This window comes from Gouania willdenowi, chromosome 24, assembly GCF_900634775.1.
Source record: "Gouania willdenowi chromosome 24, fGouWil2.1, whole genome shotgun sequence".
Lineage (NCBI taxonomy): Eukaryota > Metazoa > Chordata > Actinopteri > Blenniiformes > Gobiesocidae > Gouania > Gouania willdenowi.
The window spans coordinates 20,245,361-20,261,345 of record NC_041066.1 but is presented as its reverse complement, the minus strand read 5'-3'; the positions used below and the strand labels follow the sequence as shown (position 1 = coordinate 20,261,345).

Here is a 15,985-nt window from a genome sequence, read left to right as displayed (position 1 = left end):
ACAACCCTATTTAAATTCCAAGTGACCCCAAATGGGGTAACGACCCCAAGGTTGAACAGCATTGCACTATATAATGTTAAGGTTTAATTTATCTGCTGATCGCTTTGATGTTTGACCAACGCTTTGATGAAGGAAACATCAAAGCGATCAGCAAAAGCCTCTTAAGAAGAATGGCGGTTGACAGTTGAAACAAGTCAGGAGATCATAGGCGTCTGCTGATTGCTTTGATGTTTCCTTTGAAGTTTCCTTGGCTTTCGCATAGTAATTCTAGCAAGATTCTTTTTGACAAAAAGGCAGAAGTCAAGGAAACTTCAAAGGAAACATCAAAGCGATCAGCAGACACCTCTGAAGAAGGCTGGCAGTTGAGTCAAAACATGTCAGGAGATCAAAGTACATTTCCTGAAAAACAGTTGTCTAAATAAATGAAACCTTAACATTATTATCCAAGAAGAACTTGCTGTAATTACTGAACGCACTAAGAAGAAGAAAAAAAAGAATGCACGGCTCAGCTAATAAACACTCGACAGCTGCACTCAGAAAATAAACCTCTACTTTTTCTCCCGACACAAATCTGCACCATAGCAGTTTTATGCACCATGAACATAAACAGACACACAACTAAACAGTAATTACAATAATCACATGTTTACCCAGCAGAAAGCTGGAAATGTTTCAATATATACACATTTACTCAAGGTCTCAGCTGCATTCTACTCTAAAATTATTGCACAGTAAAGCCACTGTGGACTTGTCATGGTCACTCCCATAAACCCCCCCCCAGTATAAAAATAGAACAATGAGAGCACGCCAAACAACTTGTCATCTTTTTCTTCTTTCTTTTTTTGGACAGGCACGGCTGTGGCCGACCCTGCCTTTTAATTTGCAAGCATAGACTATGTGCCACAGTGTGAGTGTTAAGAGTTTGTCTCTTCGGTTACTTTCCTGAAGCAAAAAGGAAACTAAACAATGTTCTTCTCGCTTGTGTAAGAGTCTCGCCAGGGTTGGGGTCAATGATAATTGTGTAACTGATAATTACAATTATGGCATAATTAGATTATTATCATAGGTTATCGTAAAAGATGCTAACAGAAAGCTAACACAAGAGGAAGGTTAATTTATATTAGGTTATTTATTTCAGGCTCAGTAATTGTATTTCATTGTAACTGTACTTTAGTAATTGAGAACGTAATTGTAATTCACTTTCTGAGGATACATTTTACTTTATGGTAATTGTAATTGATAAAATGTAGGTCACGGTAATGGTAACTGAACATGGGTAAATGAAAAAGTAATTGTAACTGAAAAATGTAATTGACCCCAACCCTGCCTCCCCATCTCCTGCTCCTGCTACCTCGTCCTCTCCTCTGGGACCTCGGCCAGGTCCAAACAAGCAGAGATTTTTGGCGTTTCTCTCCACCACAGCGACTCAGCGCTCTGGCACTCTGTAGAGTCCAAGATGGGAGGAACCACAAGGAGACTCCAGAGAAACGCAGCATCTCTCTCTCTTCGAGCACCATGTTTTTGTTGCAAAAAAACAGCACGAGCTGTTGCTCATGCACGCAGCAGTTTTATTCTCTCGTGGTTGAGTTTAGACGACGGTTTCCACACCCGTGAGCTTTGGCGTGAGGATTCGTGGCGTTATTCCATTGTTGAGGTCCTCCTCGAACTCCAGCAACTGGCCCATGAAGTTGAGGTTCGGGGAGATAATGGGCCTCCTGGTTTTGACAAATTTATAGGCGTCCGTCATGGTCATCCAGGTGTGCTTCATTAGGTAGGCGATGACAATGGTGGCTGACCGGGACACGCCCGCCTGGCAGTGGATCAGGACGCCCATTCCTGCTTGGTGTGCTTCCTCTACAGGACACAAGAGAACGTTCACTTATTACATGGGAGACCATGTGACTAAATTCACTAGGGGTGTAATGATTCATCTACTACAGGGGTGTCAAACTCATTTTAGTTCAGGGTCAGTTTATCTTTGGTGGGCCGCAGATTTAAGGCGGGGAGATTAGTAATTTTAATTAATTATTATTGTGCTCTAGTTTGCACTTCAAAGTATAAATACATTTTTAAATATGCAAGGCATCGATAATATTAAAAACTAAGTGACAGATATCAATCCATGCAGGATCTTCACTTTCAAATTATTTTTTTTTATTTTGTGGCCAATTTTTATGTGATTTGGGGAGATTTTGTTAAATAATTTGAGAAAAATTGCAGGATTTTGGTAGAATTGAAAGTTCACCTAACAATTTGAGATTAAAAATGAATGCCATCATATGATATACTGTAAGCATGGGGAAAATGTTTGCCATTTAATTTGTGTGAGTTTTGTAGCCGATATATTTACAACTGAATTAGTTGGTAATTCACACAATGATTCATGCTTTCTGCTGTAGGCCGAATTGAATGCTTTAAAGGGCCAGATTTGACACATGTGATCTACTAAATCGATGTATCGATTTATATTCCTATGATCTAACTACATACAACTGTCCTTGGCAATTTGGCCTTCATATAACATCCAACAAGGGTTGGGGTCAATTATATTTTTTAGTTACAGTTACGTTTTCAATTACAATATTTTTATCCTGAAAGTCAACTATGCCCTAAAATACTAAAGTTCACATACAATTAAATACAATGATTGAGCCTGAAATAAATAAATTAACCATCCTCTTGTGTTAGCTTTCTTTTAGCATCTCTTATGATAAGAGGTCCTAAATCAGCTGCAAAATACACTAAAAACAAATATCTATCATCTAATTTCTTTCCTATCTATTGGTTACCTTATTAGGCTCCCTAATCAATGAAAATAATGGTTTTAATATTTTTGGTGTGGACATCTGAGCCTTTTTTGTGTCAGTATACCTCTCAATTTCATTTTTTTCTTTTTAAATATTAAATTGTGGGAAAGCATGATAATTTGAAAAAAATATATATATATTAATTGTTAACTACGTGTGTAGAACTGATTGTACATAGAATTATTTTGCATTAAATTATAATTGTAATTGCCATGAAAATTATATAAAAATTGTCAATTATAAAGTCAATTATAGTAACTCAATTACAATTTAATTGCAATCATGACAGACAGATTTTTTAAATGACAATTACACTATAATTAATTAATTAATTAATTATCAATTAATTAATTATCAATTACAATAATAATTGACCCCAACCCTGGCAACATTATTGTTTTTGTTTTGTACTAAATTTCAAGCACAGCCCCAATCTTTGAATGCAAAAAAACCCCCCCAAAAAAATCGAAAAAACCAAAGTGCACTTTTCCTACCGATGAATTCAAACGCCTCCTCAAAGTACTGGCGCAGATTCTGCTTGTTGCTGTCCGTGGCGGGCAGACGCCTGTAGACGAACAGGCCCGTGTCGTAGTGGAACAGCTGCAGGTGGGTGGTGACGTTGAGGATGTAGCCAATGTTCAGGCTCTGCAGCAGGTTGACGTCCTGGGCGTCGTGCTCGTTGCCCAGGTAGACGAAGGGCAGGATGGGGGTGAGTTCTGCGTTCTCGATGTCCGGGGTGGAGGGCAGGGTGTGAGGTAGCGCCCCCGTCAGGCCGGAGGCTGCCCCCGTGTCGGGGCCCTCGTGAAGGTGCAACGAGTGCTCGCACAGTTTCTCGTGGCTTTGCCTGAAGCTGCTAAGGCCTCCTGCACACACACACACGCACACACCCCAGAAGTTTCAGTTAAAGCAAAAAAAACAAGAAACAGAATATTTAAATGAACAATTTCAGCCCATTTTTGATGATTTTTACCCTCTTTCTGCAACTACACCAAACATGCCATATTTGAGCCTATTCTCATCCCTTTTTCTTGCAATATTTTTCCTCCTTTTAATGTATTTTTGCTACATTACTCCCATTTCTGCCACTTCTCCATCAAATTTCAATGTTTTTCTGCACATTCTATCCACTTTCAAGACATTTTAGGCACTTTTAAACCCTTTCCACCACTTTTCCCACCCAATGTCGGTTATGTTGACCTATTTTCGTCACTTTTAACATCTTTTCACCATATTTCATGCTTATATTTGCCAATTTAACCACATTCACTATTTGCCATGCCTATTATTTGCCAGTTTAAACTAATTGTTCTAATATTGAACCCTTTTTCTGTCCATTTTTGGTCACTACAATTCACAACTTTTATCAAATTTCTGTAGTTTCTGTAGTTTTTAAAAATCCCATTCCACCACCGTTTTCACCATTTTTATTATTAAAACAAGGATTTACATCTTTAAGATGACTAAGGAGCAAATATTAATAAACTTCCTGCATAACAGTGGATATTATTCAGAAAAAAAATAAATAAATGTGGTCATCACAGATTCATAGAACAATGGACCATCATTTTGCTGACTTTATGGATGGGACCCAAAAAGCTCTCTCCTTTATCTCCCCTTACAGATGGCCCTGTCTCAGTATATTTTGAATCTAAATGTATTGCCCAGGCCTATTTTCAAGTGTAAATTAAATCTCTCACTAACAGAGGCAGTGGGCAGAGCATGCAGCAAATACAGCCAGGGTCAAAGGTTCAATTCCTACAGGAGTTGTTTATGCTATAAATACACACACTCGTGCCTCTAACCACCACGTAGCACACGCTGCCTGCAGGTTTGTTTAGCATTAGCATACAAGTCTGATGACAGCCACAACAGTTGGCTTTTAAATACACCAGGAGGCTCAAGCTGAAACATGAACAACTGTATAAAATCACGTTGGATGGATCAACATCAAAAGAACCAAAGATGTATCCAATCGCAACAACGTCTCACTGTGACTCATGTACAAACACATTTGTTCACCTGTTGATCTGATCATAAATACACTCAATCAGGGGTGTGCATTGCCATGACTCTGATTATAATATTCACGATTTATATGTCACAATACAATATATCCTGATACTAAACAATTCACAGTATATTGCGATATCAGCAATTACAAATTTCACATTTACAAGTACTGTACAAAAACAGTATGAAATACAATTTGTTTCATTTTTTTAAACTTGCGAGAACAAATAAATGGTAACTAACTGTAATTCAAGTACCAACATCAAATACAAGTGATATGTTCAATGAAAAAGTTTAACTTTTGCTTAGATTCTGGTTCTGTTAAGTTCTGTTAATTAGTTGGTAATTTACAAAATGTTTCATGTTTCTTCTATCATTTTAACTTTCTCAAGGACGTGGTCATGATTTTGGTTGCCACGATTAAATTAACCTGGCCGTCTGCAATATTCACATTTAATATACGGGCTCTGCAATCTGTAATAATAATAATAAATTATTTAGTTAGCCTTTGGTACTTTTTTAATTCTTGGGTTAATTATTGTTTTTAATATTCTTATTTAAAGTTTCATTTTGCATTGTAAACTGTACACATATTGTTTAAAAGTAGTTTTTTTTCCCAAAACATGATAAATAATTGTGATTATAATTGTGACTACAATACTGATCAAAATATTTTTATCACACCTAAAATCCAACACAAATACCTGTCAGTACCACAACCATGTTGGAGAAAGTGCGGGGCAACAAATGTAGACCATTCTCATGTCTTTTGGCTTTGTTCATCTGTTTATTGTCAGAATTCTGAACTATGACATACCCAACTCATGTTTATTACTGTACTTTGGCAGAATGACAGGAAATGTGTTAAAAGAGGACAGATATTTGTTTAAAATTTTGTTAGCAGCTTGTAAAAAAGCAATTACGAGAAAATGGTACAAACCAGACCCACCAACACAAGATGACTGGCTCAAAATGGTGAAAGAGATTCACGTCGTGGAGCTTTTGACCCATAAGTTAAGAACCCAAGAAGAAAAATGTCTGGAAAAATGGGAGAAATGGACTGTACACACATCGACAGGATAAAGACTATCACACTGACACTAACATCAGATCAAAGTGTAGAGACACGGCAATGCAACATGTTCTTTCTCTGTTTTTGTTTGCTTTTGCTTTTTTTGTGTTTTTCACTTTTGTATGTAAAAAAGGAAATAAAAAATAAAGTATAAAAAAAAAAAAAAAATACTGATCAAAATAATGGTGATTATCATTTTGGCCATAATTGTCCAGCCCTAGTTTGACACACAAAGAAGTAACCACATACATCTATAAAAGTGTCCAGTATGTTTTATGACAAATAAAGTGCAATTAATTTCCAGCTAAAATGTGGTTCACTGACACCTAGCGACCGGGCTTTTACGTGCAATGCATACAATTTCCCTGATTTTGGAGGATCGGCGATCGCCCGATCCTTGCATATGAAACCGATCTTTTCCGCCGATCCTTTCTACCTCCGCAAAGCTTTTAAAGTGGGTCATAAAGTCAGCCATTGTCCCCTTCTGACTGACAGGCCCGCCCACCAGCTCATGTGCGTGCTGCGCATGCCTCTGCTACACAGGACAACAACAACAGCACGGTTAGCTTTGCATGTCGGCAGTTTTACACAAAAAAGAGAGCAAAAGATTGCAATTTGTCATTCCTGTAATGCGGAAATAAGCCATGGTGGAGCTACAAACAAAATGCTACCTCATTTACCTTTAAGCTAATGCTAAAGCTATCGCTAACGGTAAACAGAGCCAGGGGTCCGCTGAAAGTGCTTATCAGTGGAAAAAAAGCAAAGTTACTGTGAGGAAAATGATGAAGTTCACAGCTTTGGATATAAATAAAAACCTTCCACTACTGTATAAGTGACTGTAATAAGTGTGAGAACATCTAACCTGTGTCATGTTCATTCTGTCATTACACTTTGACTTATGAAAATGTTACACATGATTCACTTTATTATTCCTGTAGAAATTTTGACTTTTAGCTTTTGTCCTGTCAGCTGTTGCAAGTTATTTTTAGAATAATATTTTTACATTTATATATCCACAAAGCTGCTGCATTTGGACATTTTTTTTTATTTTTGAACTACAAGGAAACTTTATTGGTAGTTTAAGATGTTTCGTTAGTTTGTCCTGTAGATTATTATTAAATCACCTACGACAAACCCTGTGATTTTCTTTATTAAAGCTTAAACCTAAACAATGCTGCGCACTTTATTTTAGTCAGAGCTCCAAACAGGTCTGCAGTGTAACCTGTTGGACACGTTTATTTAGTTATTAAAATATGAAAAATGAAAGACTAAAAGGAACTGATATAATTTAGTATTTAGGACAGCAATGTTCCAAACTTTTCATTTATATTTGAGATAACTACCTCATGTGCAGTTAAAACAACTTGTTTGTATTGTTCAATGTTTTACAATAAAATAAGATTGGAACAATCAAGGTGTATGTTGTCAGCTATGAAAAAAATAATAATAATCGGTATCAGCCAATCAGGCTTTTTTAAAAAAAAAAAAAAAAGAAATAGGTGATCGGTCAGAAAAATGCCAACAGTGCACCCCTACGAATTTGATACAGTTTACTTAAAAATGCTTTCCATTAAAAAAAAAACATCATTTAAAAAATCGTTTTGGACATTCTTTGGATCTATACAACAATCGCACGGTGAAATATCACGATACATCGCCGAATACATTATTTCTTCCACCCTTACACTCAATGGTCAATGATCGGCACGTATCCAAAAAGCTGCTTAGAACCTGTTTGCCCTCATGACGCCTTAAACAAAATCTCCTTTCAGCTGTGAAGCCGTGGGGGAGGAGTCTAAGAATCACTTAATGTTTACAATCAAGTCATGCACAATGAGGTCACGTTAGCTCACTCACAACTTCCCTGTTTAGGGAGTGACAGGTGGAAATCACCTGCTAACGGCCAAGCACCGTTTGTGTTGTTAACCAGTTTAACTGAACTACACAGTACACAAACACCTGAGGAGGTGTTAAAGCTTTCAACTGATAATAGTTGTTCAAAAAGATAAGTAGGAACTCGGTATGGACGCTTAGAACGGGAATCATTTTTATAAAATGATAATAATGGAGCATATTTTTGGAAACAGCTTGACTCCTCATTATCTTATTCAAAATCGTAACAGCTAATAATGGGTAAAAAACTTTTTTTTTTTTTAAATCCAATATTCATCAAATCATAATCAGTTTTATTTGCCAAGTAGAGTTTTTAGACAACACAAGGAATTTGACTTGGTGGATGGTGTGAAAAAAAGACAAAAAAAAAAAAAAAAACAGAAAAAGTATAATAATAAATTTGAAGGATGAATATAAAGCTTAAATACATCTTATATTATTACAATTTAGATTAAATTACAACCAGTGCCCAAAGTGCAAGCCTTTAGTAGATTTAAAGACTTACTCTGTATTCTAAACAAACTCCAATGTAAATAGAAGTGCAGTATATTGATATCAAAATATTACAACAAACAGAGGGTGTTTTTCTGGCGTGTTTAACTACTTTTGATTTAATCTGCCATAAAATTCTCAAATAATCATATTTAAAAATGAAGCTGAAGTAATTTGCAGAATGAATAATAATCAAAGTAATTAAGATAATAAGGAAAATAAATGATTATGGTAATTAAGTTCACATTTCAATTAAACCCAATGACCCAATGACTGTGTTTACCAAAGCTGCGTGCAAAGCACAGCCCTTTATGTAGGAATGTTTTGTTCACATTTTTAGCATGTGCCATGAATTACATTTCTAATCGATGCAATTTTATATATGTATTTAGATATATTTAAATAAGATGAAAACAGAGAAAGACCTGTTGTAAATCCTCCTGGCCACCAGGTGGCAGTAGATTGTACAGCTAGGCTTTAATGCGGAACATGAGGTGTGTTCGAAATCACAGTCTCACATACTAAGTTTGAAGTCAAAAATAGAATGTTCACATTAGATAGTATGAAAAGATCGAGTATGCGAGAAATACCCATACACTTTTGTAACTCCTACTTACAAAAAAAATGTTCAAAAATACATTAAAAAACAAAAAAACACTGCAAAGATAAATTTGTTAGAATTGGAGTGAATCTTTGGCTACAAATTGAAATTAAAAATATGAAGAAATATGAACAAGTAAAAGCACATAAAAGTAAAATCTCTGAGGCATACAGGAACCAATCAACCCAAAAGGAACCTAAAGGCAGCTACGTTAGATCCTCGCACTGGGTCAATGCTACAACTCTAGAGCAGGATAGGAAAGAGAAAGAGGAACATCTTCCATTAAAAACACATCTAAGCACCAGAAGAGGAAGAGGAGGAGAAGAGGACATCAGACTCTGAGATGAAGGATAGTTTGATCTTTGAGTGAGAGTGAGTGGAGACATTCAACAACCCAGCCCCCAATGCAACAAACTGCTGCGACTTCAAACACATAAACCAAAGATAGAAAACATGGCAGCAAACGCTACCTCATCGGGCTGAGGCTGCCTTATTTACCAACAGCTGCTTCTCTCTCACTGCAGAAATAAACACCCATCGAGTGTCGTATGGAAACTAAGCTGCTAAACAAGGAGTTGTCTATCCTTCTATACCTGCTTATCCTGGTCAGGGTCATACAGTAAAGACTTATATATTGGGGTAAAGTGGGTAGATTGTAGCAATGATAGCTATTATAATTAATAAGATAAGTAATTTGATCCATTAGTGCACGTGTCCAACTCAAGGACCGGGAGCCAAATCCGGCCCTTCAGAGCAGTAGTTCTCAACCTTTATTTGTATTATTATTATGTGTGCCATAGTATATAGTCATCTTAAAGATGCAAATCATTGTTTTAATTTGAAGTAAAATGGGTTAAAAATGACCAAAATGGTGAAAAAGGTTAAAAAAAAAAAAAGTGGTAGAAAGGGTTTAAAGTGTCAATATTGGCTAAGTGGTAGAAAATTTGGGTATTGCAATTCAAATAGTAACAATGACAAATCGTGAATATGGTCAAATTGGTAAAACTAAGCAAGAAATATGGTGAAAAAAGGTTAGGTGAGAAAAGTGATGGAACAAGTGCCGAAAATGTCCTCAAAGTGGAAAAATGTGCAGAAAATGCATTGAAATTTGATAGAAAAGTGGCAGAAATGCGAGTAATGTAGCAAAAATACCTTAAAAGGATCAAAAAACATTGCAAGAAAAAGTGATGAAAATAGGCTAAAATATGGCAAGTTTGGTTGCAAAAAAAGGTTAAAAATAAGCAAAAATGCGATCAAGTTTTTCTAAAAAAAAACCCCAAGGTTGAAAACCCCTGTTTTAGAGCATCAAATTCAGGCCGCAGGATAAAGTTGAAATTACAGAAAACATGAATCGTTGTGTAAAATAAGTAATTCAGTTGCAGATACAGTATCTCAGTCCTTCCAAATACATAAAATCAATGAATATTTACAATATTTGCCAGGGCGTACAGTTTTCCCATGTTTTTAATAACATGACAGTCATTTTTAATTCATCCCAAATTGTTAAAAAAAAAAAAAATCTTTATCTTTTCCAAAATCCTGCAATTTGAATAAAATGATTTCACAACTTTGTTCACAAACTTATGGAAATTTAAGACTGAATATTGTCTGTAGCTTCCATGATTTTACATATATTTATAGGGCAAAAATAACATTGAAATTGCTCCTTTTCCCACTTGTAGTGGCCCACTTGAGATCCAACTGTTCTGTACTTGGCCCTTGAACTGATATATTTTTGACACCCCTGCTCCAGTGTATCACTAGCATTGAGATAAAACGACAAACACTGAAATGATAAAATCAGCAGATCAGAACAATAAAGTTTAATGTTCCTTTAAACACCATCACTCCACAAAAGCAGTTTCAGAACTGCTTATGTTGCCACAAAGCCCTTAAGCAACAAAAATGTGGTCCTTTAACCATCAGTAGCTGGGTTTTGCAAAATAAAAGCGATATTTCTAAATGTCAACAAACTATAATTGCGCATTGAGCGTTTCCGTTGAAGGAAGAGCCTTGTAGCCCGTGAAATCTCATCTTGCGAGACTTTGCTGCAGTAAAACGGACGCGCCAAACTACCTTATAACACTCTACATTCCTTTGTTGTTTCACGTCTAATGTGGCAGTAATGATTCTAAAGTATAAAGCTAAGAAATGTTCCGATCTCCTTCCCTGCCCACACGTACCGCGTCATGTTTTTTCGGTGAGAAGTGGTCATGTGACCAGGTACGTCATGTCCTGTAATTGCGGAAAAAGTGTTTCCATAGCGCTTTTGCGACACATTTCAATATCAAAACGTCTGAAATACCTCTTCATGAAAGCGTAAAAACTTGTTTTTCTCAAAATTCAGGCGTTCCCATTACCATTTTTTATTGCGCTATTTAAATTTTTGCACATGGGTACCCAGCTAGAGATGTCTTTTTAGCCTGTGCCCCTGAAGTTGTTTTAAAAATTACTGAATGCTTACCTTTGAGGATGATGGGGTCTTTGCCTTCCCTCCGCAGTGAGTCCAGGACTACATGGAGAGGATGTGCAGAAGTTAGCCGGTTTGGTTCTGTGGTACTCTCGTCGTAAACCACTATTTCTTTGGAGAAGATGCCCTTAAAGGAGTCCTTGCCTTCGCGGCAGGAGATGAGGTCCAGCACCGTGATCTTGCCCTGCTGGAGGCGCCGCCGGCTGATCTTGTCGGAGCAGTTGATGTGAACGGCGCCCCGGATGTGGCTCTTGTTGTACTCCATGAAAGGCCGGCAGTCAATGATGACTGGCACTGGTCCCACGGGGTGACCCATGGGGCAGCAGGTCATCCGCTTGGCCAGCTCATTGGGGTGGATCACCCTCACAGAACACAGGGCTTTGGGTGTGCCCGGGGTGAGACTGGGGGCACTGAATGCTTCATGGTGGCTGACCATAGGAGTTTGGGGCCCAGCATAGCTGAGGTTGGGGCTGCTGGCGCTCACCGGGCTGTCGCTCAGGCTCTGGCTGTCCTTCTCATAGGTGGTCACAGAGCAGCAGCTAGCACTGCTGCATCCACACGACAACGAGCGCGTGGAGCCCTTGGATGAGGGCATATACGTTACAAGATTGGCCGTCGCTCGAATCTTCACCACGGTGGTATTGATGACCGCTTTGGTGGTGCCGTTGGTAGTGATGGAGTCCAGGTAGCTGGTGTCCAGGCGCAGTTGGAGTTCCTGAGGTCGGTTCGGCCTTGGCAGCGCCACCACAATTCTGTCGTCGAGAGGAGATGGAGGCATGGGGAGGCCGAGGGCTGGACGCTTACAGAGAACTCAGCAGGCAGCTCTGTGGAGACATGGACAAGATAGATCTCTAATAAAGAGTACTGATATGTCCTACTCAAGTAGAAGTACTGTTACTTGATTGATATTGTACTCAAGTACAAGCAAGTCATAGATAATATACTCAAGTGCAACTAAAAAGTAGCACAATTAGGCCTGGGTGATAAAACAATAATGATATATGAGGTGTCATCAATATAAATAGAAACAATGCGCAGTAGAATGTTTGATCATTTTACTTAACTCTGTTAGAAAAAAATCAGGAAATAAAATAAACAAGATTCAGCAGCAGTGCATTATATTAAAGAGTAAAACCAACAATTTTATTATAAATAAGGAAACAAATTCCAAAATTGCCCACATAATATTTTCTTAATTTCAAAACCAGCTATTTGTTTCATGTCAGAGATGTTAGTTCAACCTCAGGTGTCCACTGATTTATTATTTACAAAATTCGTTGCACATTTTGTTTGATTAGGCATATATTTTTATGTCTATATTATGCACATTGAAGTTGAACATTTATTTTTTTTAATTGAGGTTTTTCCACTAAAACATTGTGACCAATGTTTTTAAGTGTTGCAGATTTAGTGTATGGGCTGTGGTATGTTATATATATGTAAATTATCATTCCTGATTTTGCCTACATCACCTTTTCTTTTCTCTTCTTCTTTGTATTATACTGTTTTTAATGTATTGCATGTTTTTATTGTAAAGTGTCCTTGGGTGGCCTGAAAGGTGATTTTTAAATAAAATGAATTATTATATATATATATATATATATATATATATATATATATATATATTAAAAAAAAAACATGTTTTTAAAAGCGCAAGGTGGTTTTACTTAAAATATGACAAATGTTATAAGATTATTTGAAAGTTGTTTGTTTGTAGCTAGTAAAATAGGTAGATGATTATTTTTGTTGAAATGTAATGAAAATGAAACCATTGCATAAATTAAAGTGTTGAAGTGTTGAAAGTGAAAGTTAAACATTTGCTACCTTTTTAGGTTTTTGCTAGCCTTACTTATATTTAGTACATACAAGGTGTTTTTTAAACAGGTGGCCCTTTGCACTATTCAGTACCTATGAAGTGTCTCACAGTTTCATAAAGGTTGGTGACCTCCTGGCCCTGATATATAGAATGACTGAATGACCATGCTAAGCTAGAAAAATAATGGGTCTAGTAACAAACTTAATAATGGTGAGGAAAAACCAAGGTGTGACAGACAGGTCTCTAATATTATAGAGTGAAATCACCATCAAAGAGTCTGTGAATCATCAGGAGAGCAATGGCCATGAATCACTCTACACATAATGTGCATGTGTGTGTGTGATGTTTAATCCCAACTGTGGTCTGCCTGCTTTTACTACTGGATACTAGGAGAGAGGGAGGCACACACACACACACACAGAAAAAAAAAAGATAAAATGCTGCATCAATGCTGCAGCTTTGCCACTCTCACCCAAAAGAAAAACCAGATTAGAAAGAACAGAAGAGAACAGGAATGGTTTCTTTTGATCAAGCACAGCAGCTTCCAGCAGTTTGAATATAAGCCATGTCATATTTGATTTGGCGTGTGTTATTATTATCATCATCATTATTATTATTATTATGTTGTAAAAGCTATGGCAGCCTCGACCATAATAAGCAGCAGAAATCATTCATGCCAAATTCATTCAAGGAAACCGGCATGTGAACGTGTCCTGAATGTGATGTGAATGTTGCTTTTAATGGAGGGGGGTCTCTTTAGATGGGCTTCATCATACTATAACAAAAAAAAAAAACATGTGATACACCACCACCATCATCATCATCATCATCATCATCATCATGCACTGCAAAAAATAAATAAATAAGGAACACAAAGATGGGTGATTTTAACAGCTGGGGTAGCAACTTTGTCGCAGTGGTGGCTAAAGCTTAACAGTCACGTGATTAGGATTTTAAATTTAAAAATGAAGACAAAAAAAAGGGGTTTTCAATGTTTACAGCTGCTCATTATTCGTGTTAAAGGACAAGAATCTCCGTGACTCTGCATTTTCTCAACAACTTGTGCCACTAAAAATCCCACTCCCACCAAACTTAATGCCCGGTTTTCCGCCTTACCGGAGAAGGTTCCAGAAAAGGGATTTATTATCTCTGCTCGCTGACAGCGTCGCCTCCATTCAGTCTGTCCCGGTGTGGTAGCTCGGCAACATGTTTTCGGTACTTTTAGCCCTTCTTCCCCTGAAATAATGCTGGAGGAAGTCAGGCAGCCTACAGAAGTCGCGCTGCAGGAGTGACGGGCGGCTCAGCCAATTAACTGCCGAGTGCTGATTACGTGTGGGCCAATCAGAAGGCAGAGTCCCGCCCTGTGGTGGGAGGAGTTTGGTGCCAGTACGCGCCCCCTTTTCAATTCGTGTGTGTGTGTGTGTGTGTGTGTGTGTGTGTGTGTGCGTGTGTGCGTGTGTGTGTGTGTGTGTGTTATCGCTTAAATGGCCTTAAGTCCCGCGAACGAGCTGAGATGATGTCACTGGCAGCCAATCAAAAGGCTCTCCAGGAGACTCGAGGAAAGAAGACATGGTGCGTTCACGTCCTGCGTGTAAATCTTTAATGTGCTGTAAAATGGAGCTCTGCTGGGACACAACAACCCAGTAAAACTTCATTTAATTAGCATGACTGTTCCCAATAGTTTCTCAATAAAAAACAACTCCCTGAGAATAGAACTGAACATAATAGAATAGAATAAACTTTTTATTGTAATTTTCATGTCATTGTACAGAAGTTGGCAGAGGTGTAAAGAGTACTGTAAAGAGTACTATCGTATTCATTGTACTCAAGCACAAGTACAAGTAAGTCATACATTAAATACTCAAGTACAAGGAAAAAGTAGCACAATCAAATATTATTCAAAGTAAAAGTTACTAATTCCGTTTATTTTTTGTAATAAATCTTGCCACGGTTCTTTTGCATACAGTAAACATCTCATATATAAACTTGCACAATTGGAACTTAATTTATTTTCCACAAAGGCATCTGTATAAAATAAAAGGTTTGTCAAAATGTACATTTCTTTATTATTATTATTATTATTATTATTATTAATAATAATAATAATAATAATAATAATAATAATAATAATAATAATAATAATAATAATAATAATAATAATAATAATAACACATTTAATTCAAAATAGACCATGAAATGGAAATTTTAAGTATAATTCACTCAGTAACCGTTGGGTGTAGAAATGTAACAAATTACTTACTGATTTAGAAATATACTCAAAAAAGTACAAGTACCCATAAAAGCAACTCAATTACAGTAGTATGAGTACTTGTAATCTATTACTTTCACCTATGGAAGTTGGTAACTGCTATTATTAGGCTACACATAAACGTATTATTGCATGAATATCATGTCGTTTAAATGTCCAATTGGTTGTAGAAGTCTTTCAATGTGTTTCCATTACAATCAGAATTATTTTAATAATCCCAGGGAGGGAATACTGTTGTTACAGTAGCTCCAAAAAAATAATTATTAACAAAAATGAAAATAACCATTAGACAATAATACATAACTGCTTAAAGCACATGTCAAATATAATGAAAAAGATGTATACTGTATGTATGGTTAGGTCTGAAGTTGTTGAAAAGATCTGATGTGAAAAAAGTGGGAAAAAATATTTATATATGACATTTTGAAGACACATAAAGAGTGTAGGTATTTTTCAATAAATGCTCATAGCTCTAAAAGTAATAATGCCTCAAAATAAATGTTCCTATTAATTATTGACCTACTCAAGGCTGTTATAACTTTATACAAAATATTC

The 15,985-nt window shown here is 36.7% G+C and overlaps 1 protein-coding gene across 2 annotated transcripts; it reads right to left on the bottom strand.

The window, feature by feature from the left end:
- Positions 1 to 845: 845 nt before the first annotated feature.
- dusp10 (dual specificity phosphatase 10) lies at positions 846 to 14,450 on the bottom strand. 2 transcript variants are annotated; one of them, XM_028440217.1, is made up of 5 exons: positions 14,278 to 14,450; positions 13,428 to 13,936; positions 11,340 to 12,169; positions 3,302 to 3,670; positions 846 to 1,854 (listed from the first exon to the last, which is right to left on the bottom strand). In XM_028440217.1, exons 3-5 carry the CDS (start codon positions 12,121 to 12,123, stop codon positions 1,589 to 1,591), a joined length of 1,419 nt encoding a protein of 472 aa, XP_028296018.1. In that variant the 5' UTR covers positions 12,124 to 12,169; positions 13,428 to 13,936; positions 14,278 to 14,450; the 3' UTR covers positions 846 to 1,588. The 2 variants fall into 2 exon arrangements, with proteins under 2 accessions (XP_028296018.1, XP_028296019.1); XM_028440218.1 differs by lacking the exon at positions 13,428 to 13,936.
- Between the last annotated feature and the right edge of the window lie 1,535 nt (positions 14,451 to 15,985).

Excerpts from the sequence above, each read along its gene's own strand:
- dusp10 (XM_028440217.1), bottom strand. The coding sequence starts at position 12,123 with ATGCCTCCATCTCCTCTCGACGACAGAATTGTGGTGGCGCTGCCAAGG. Across the intron at positions 3,671-11,339 it reads AGACCCCATCATCCTCAAAG|GAGGCCTTAGCAGCTTCAGG; the intron begins GTAAGCATTCAG and ends GTGTGTGTGCAG. Across the intron at positions 1,855-3,301 it reads GGAGGCGTTTGAATTCATCG|AGGAAGCACACCAAGCAGGA; the intron begins GTAGGAAAAGTG and ends TGTGTCCTGTAG.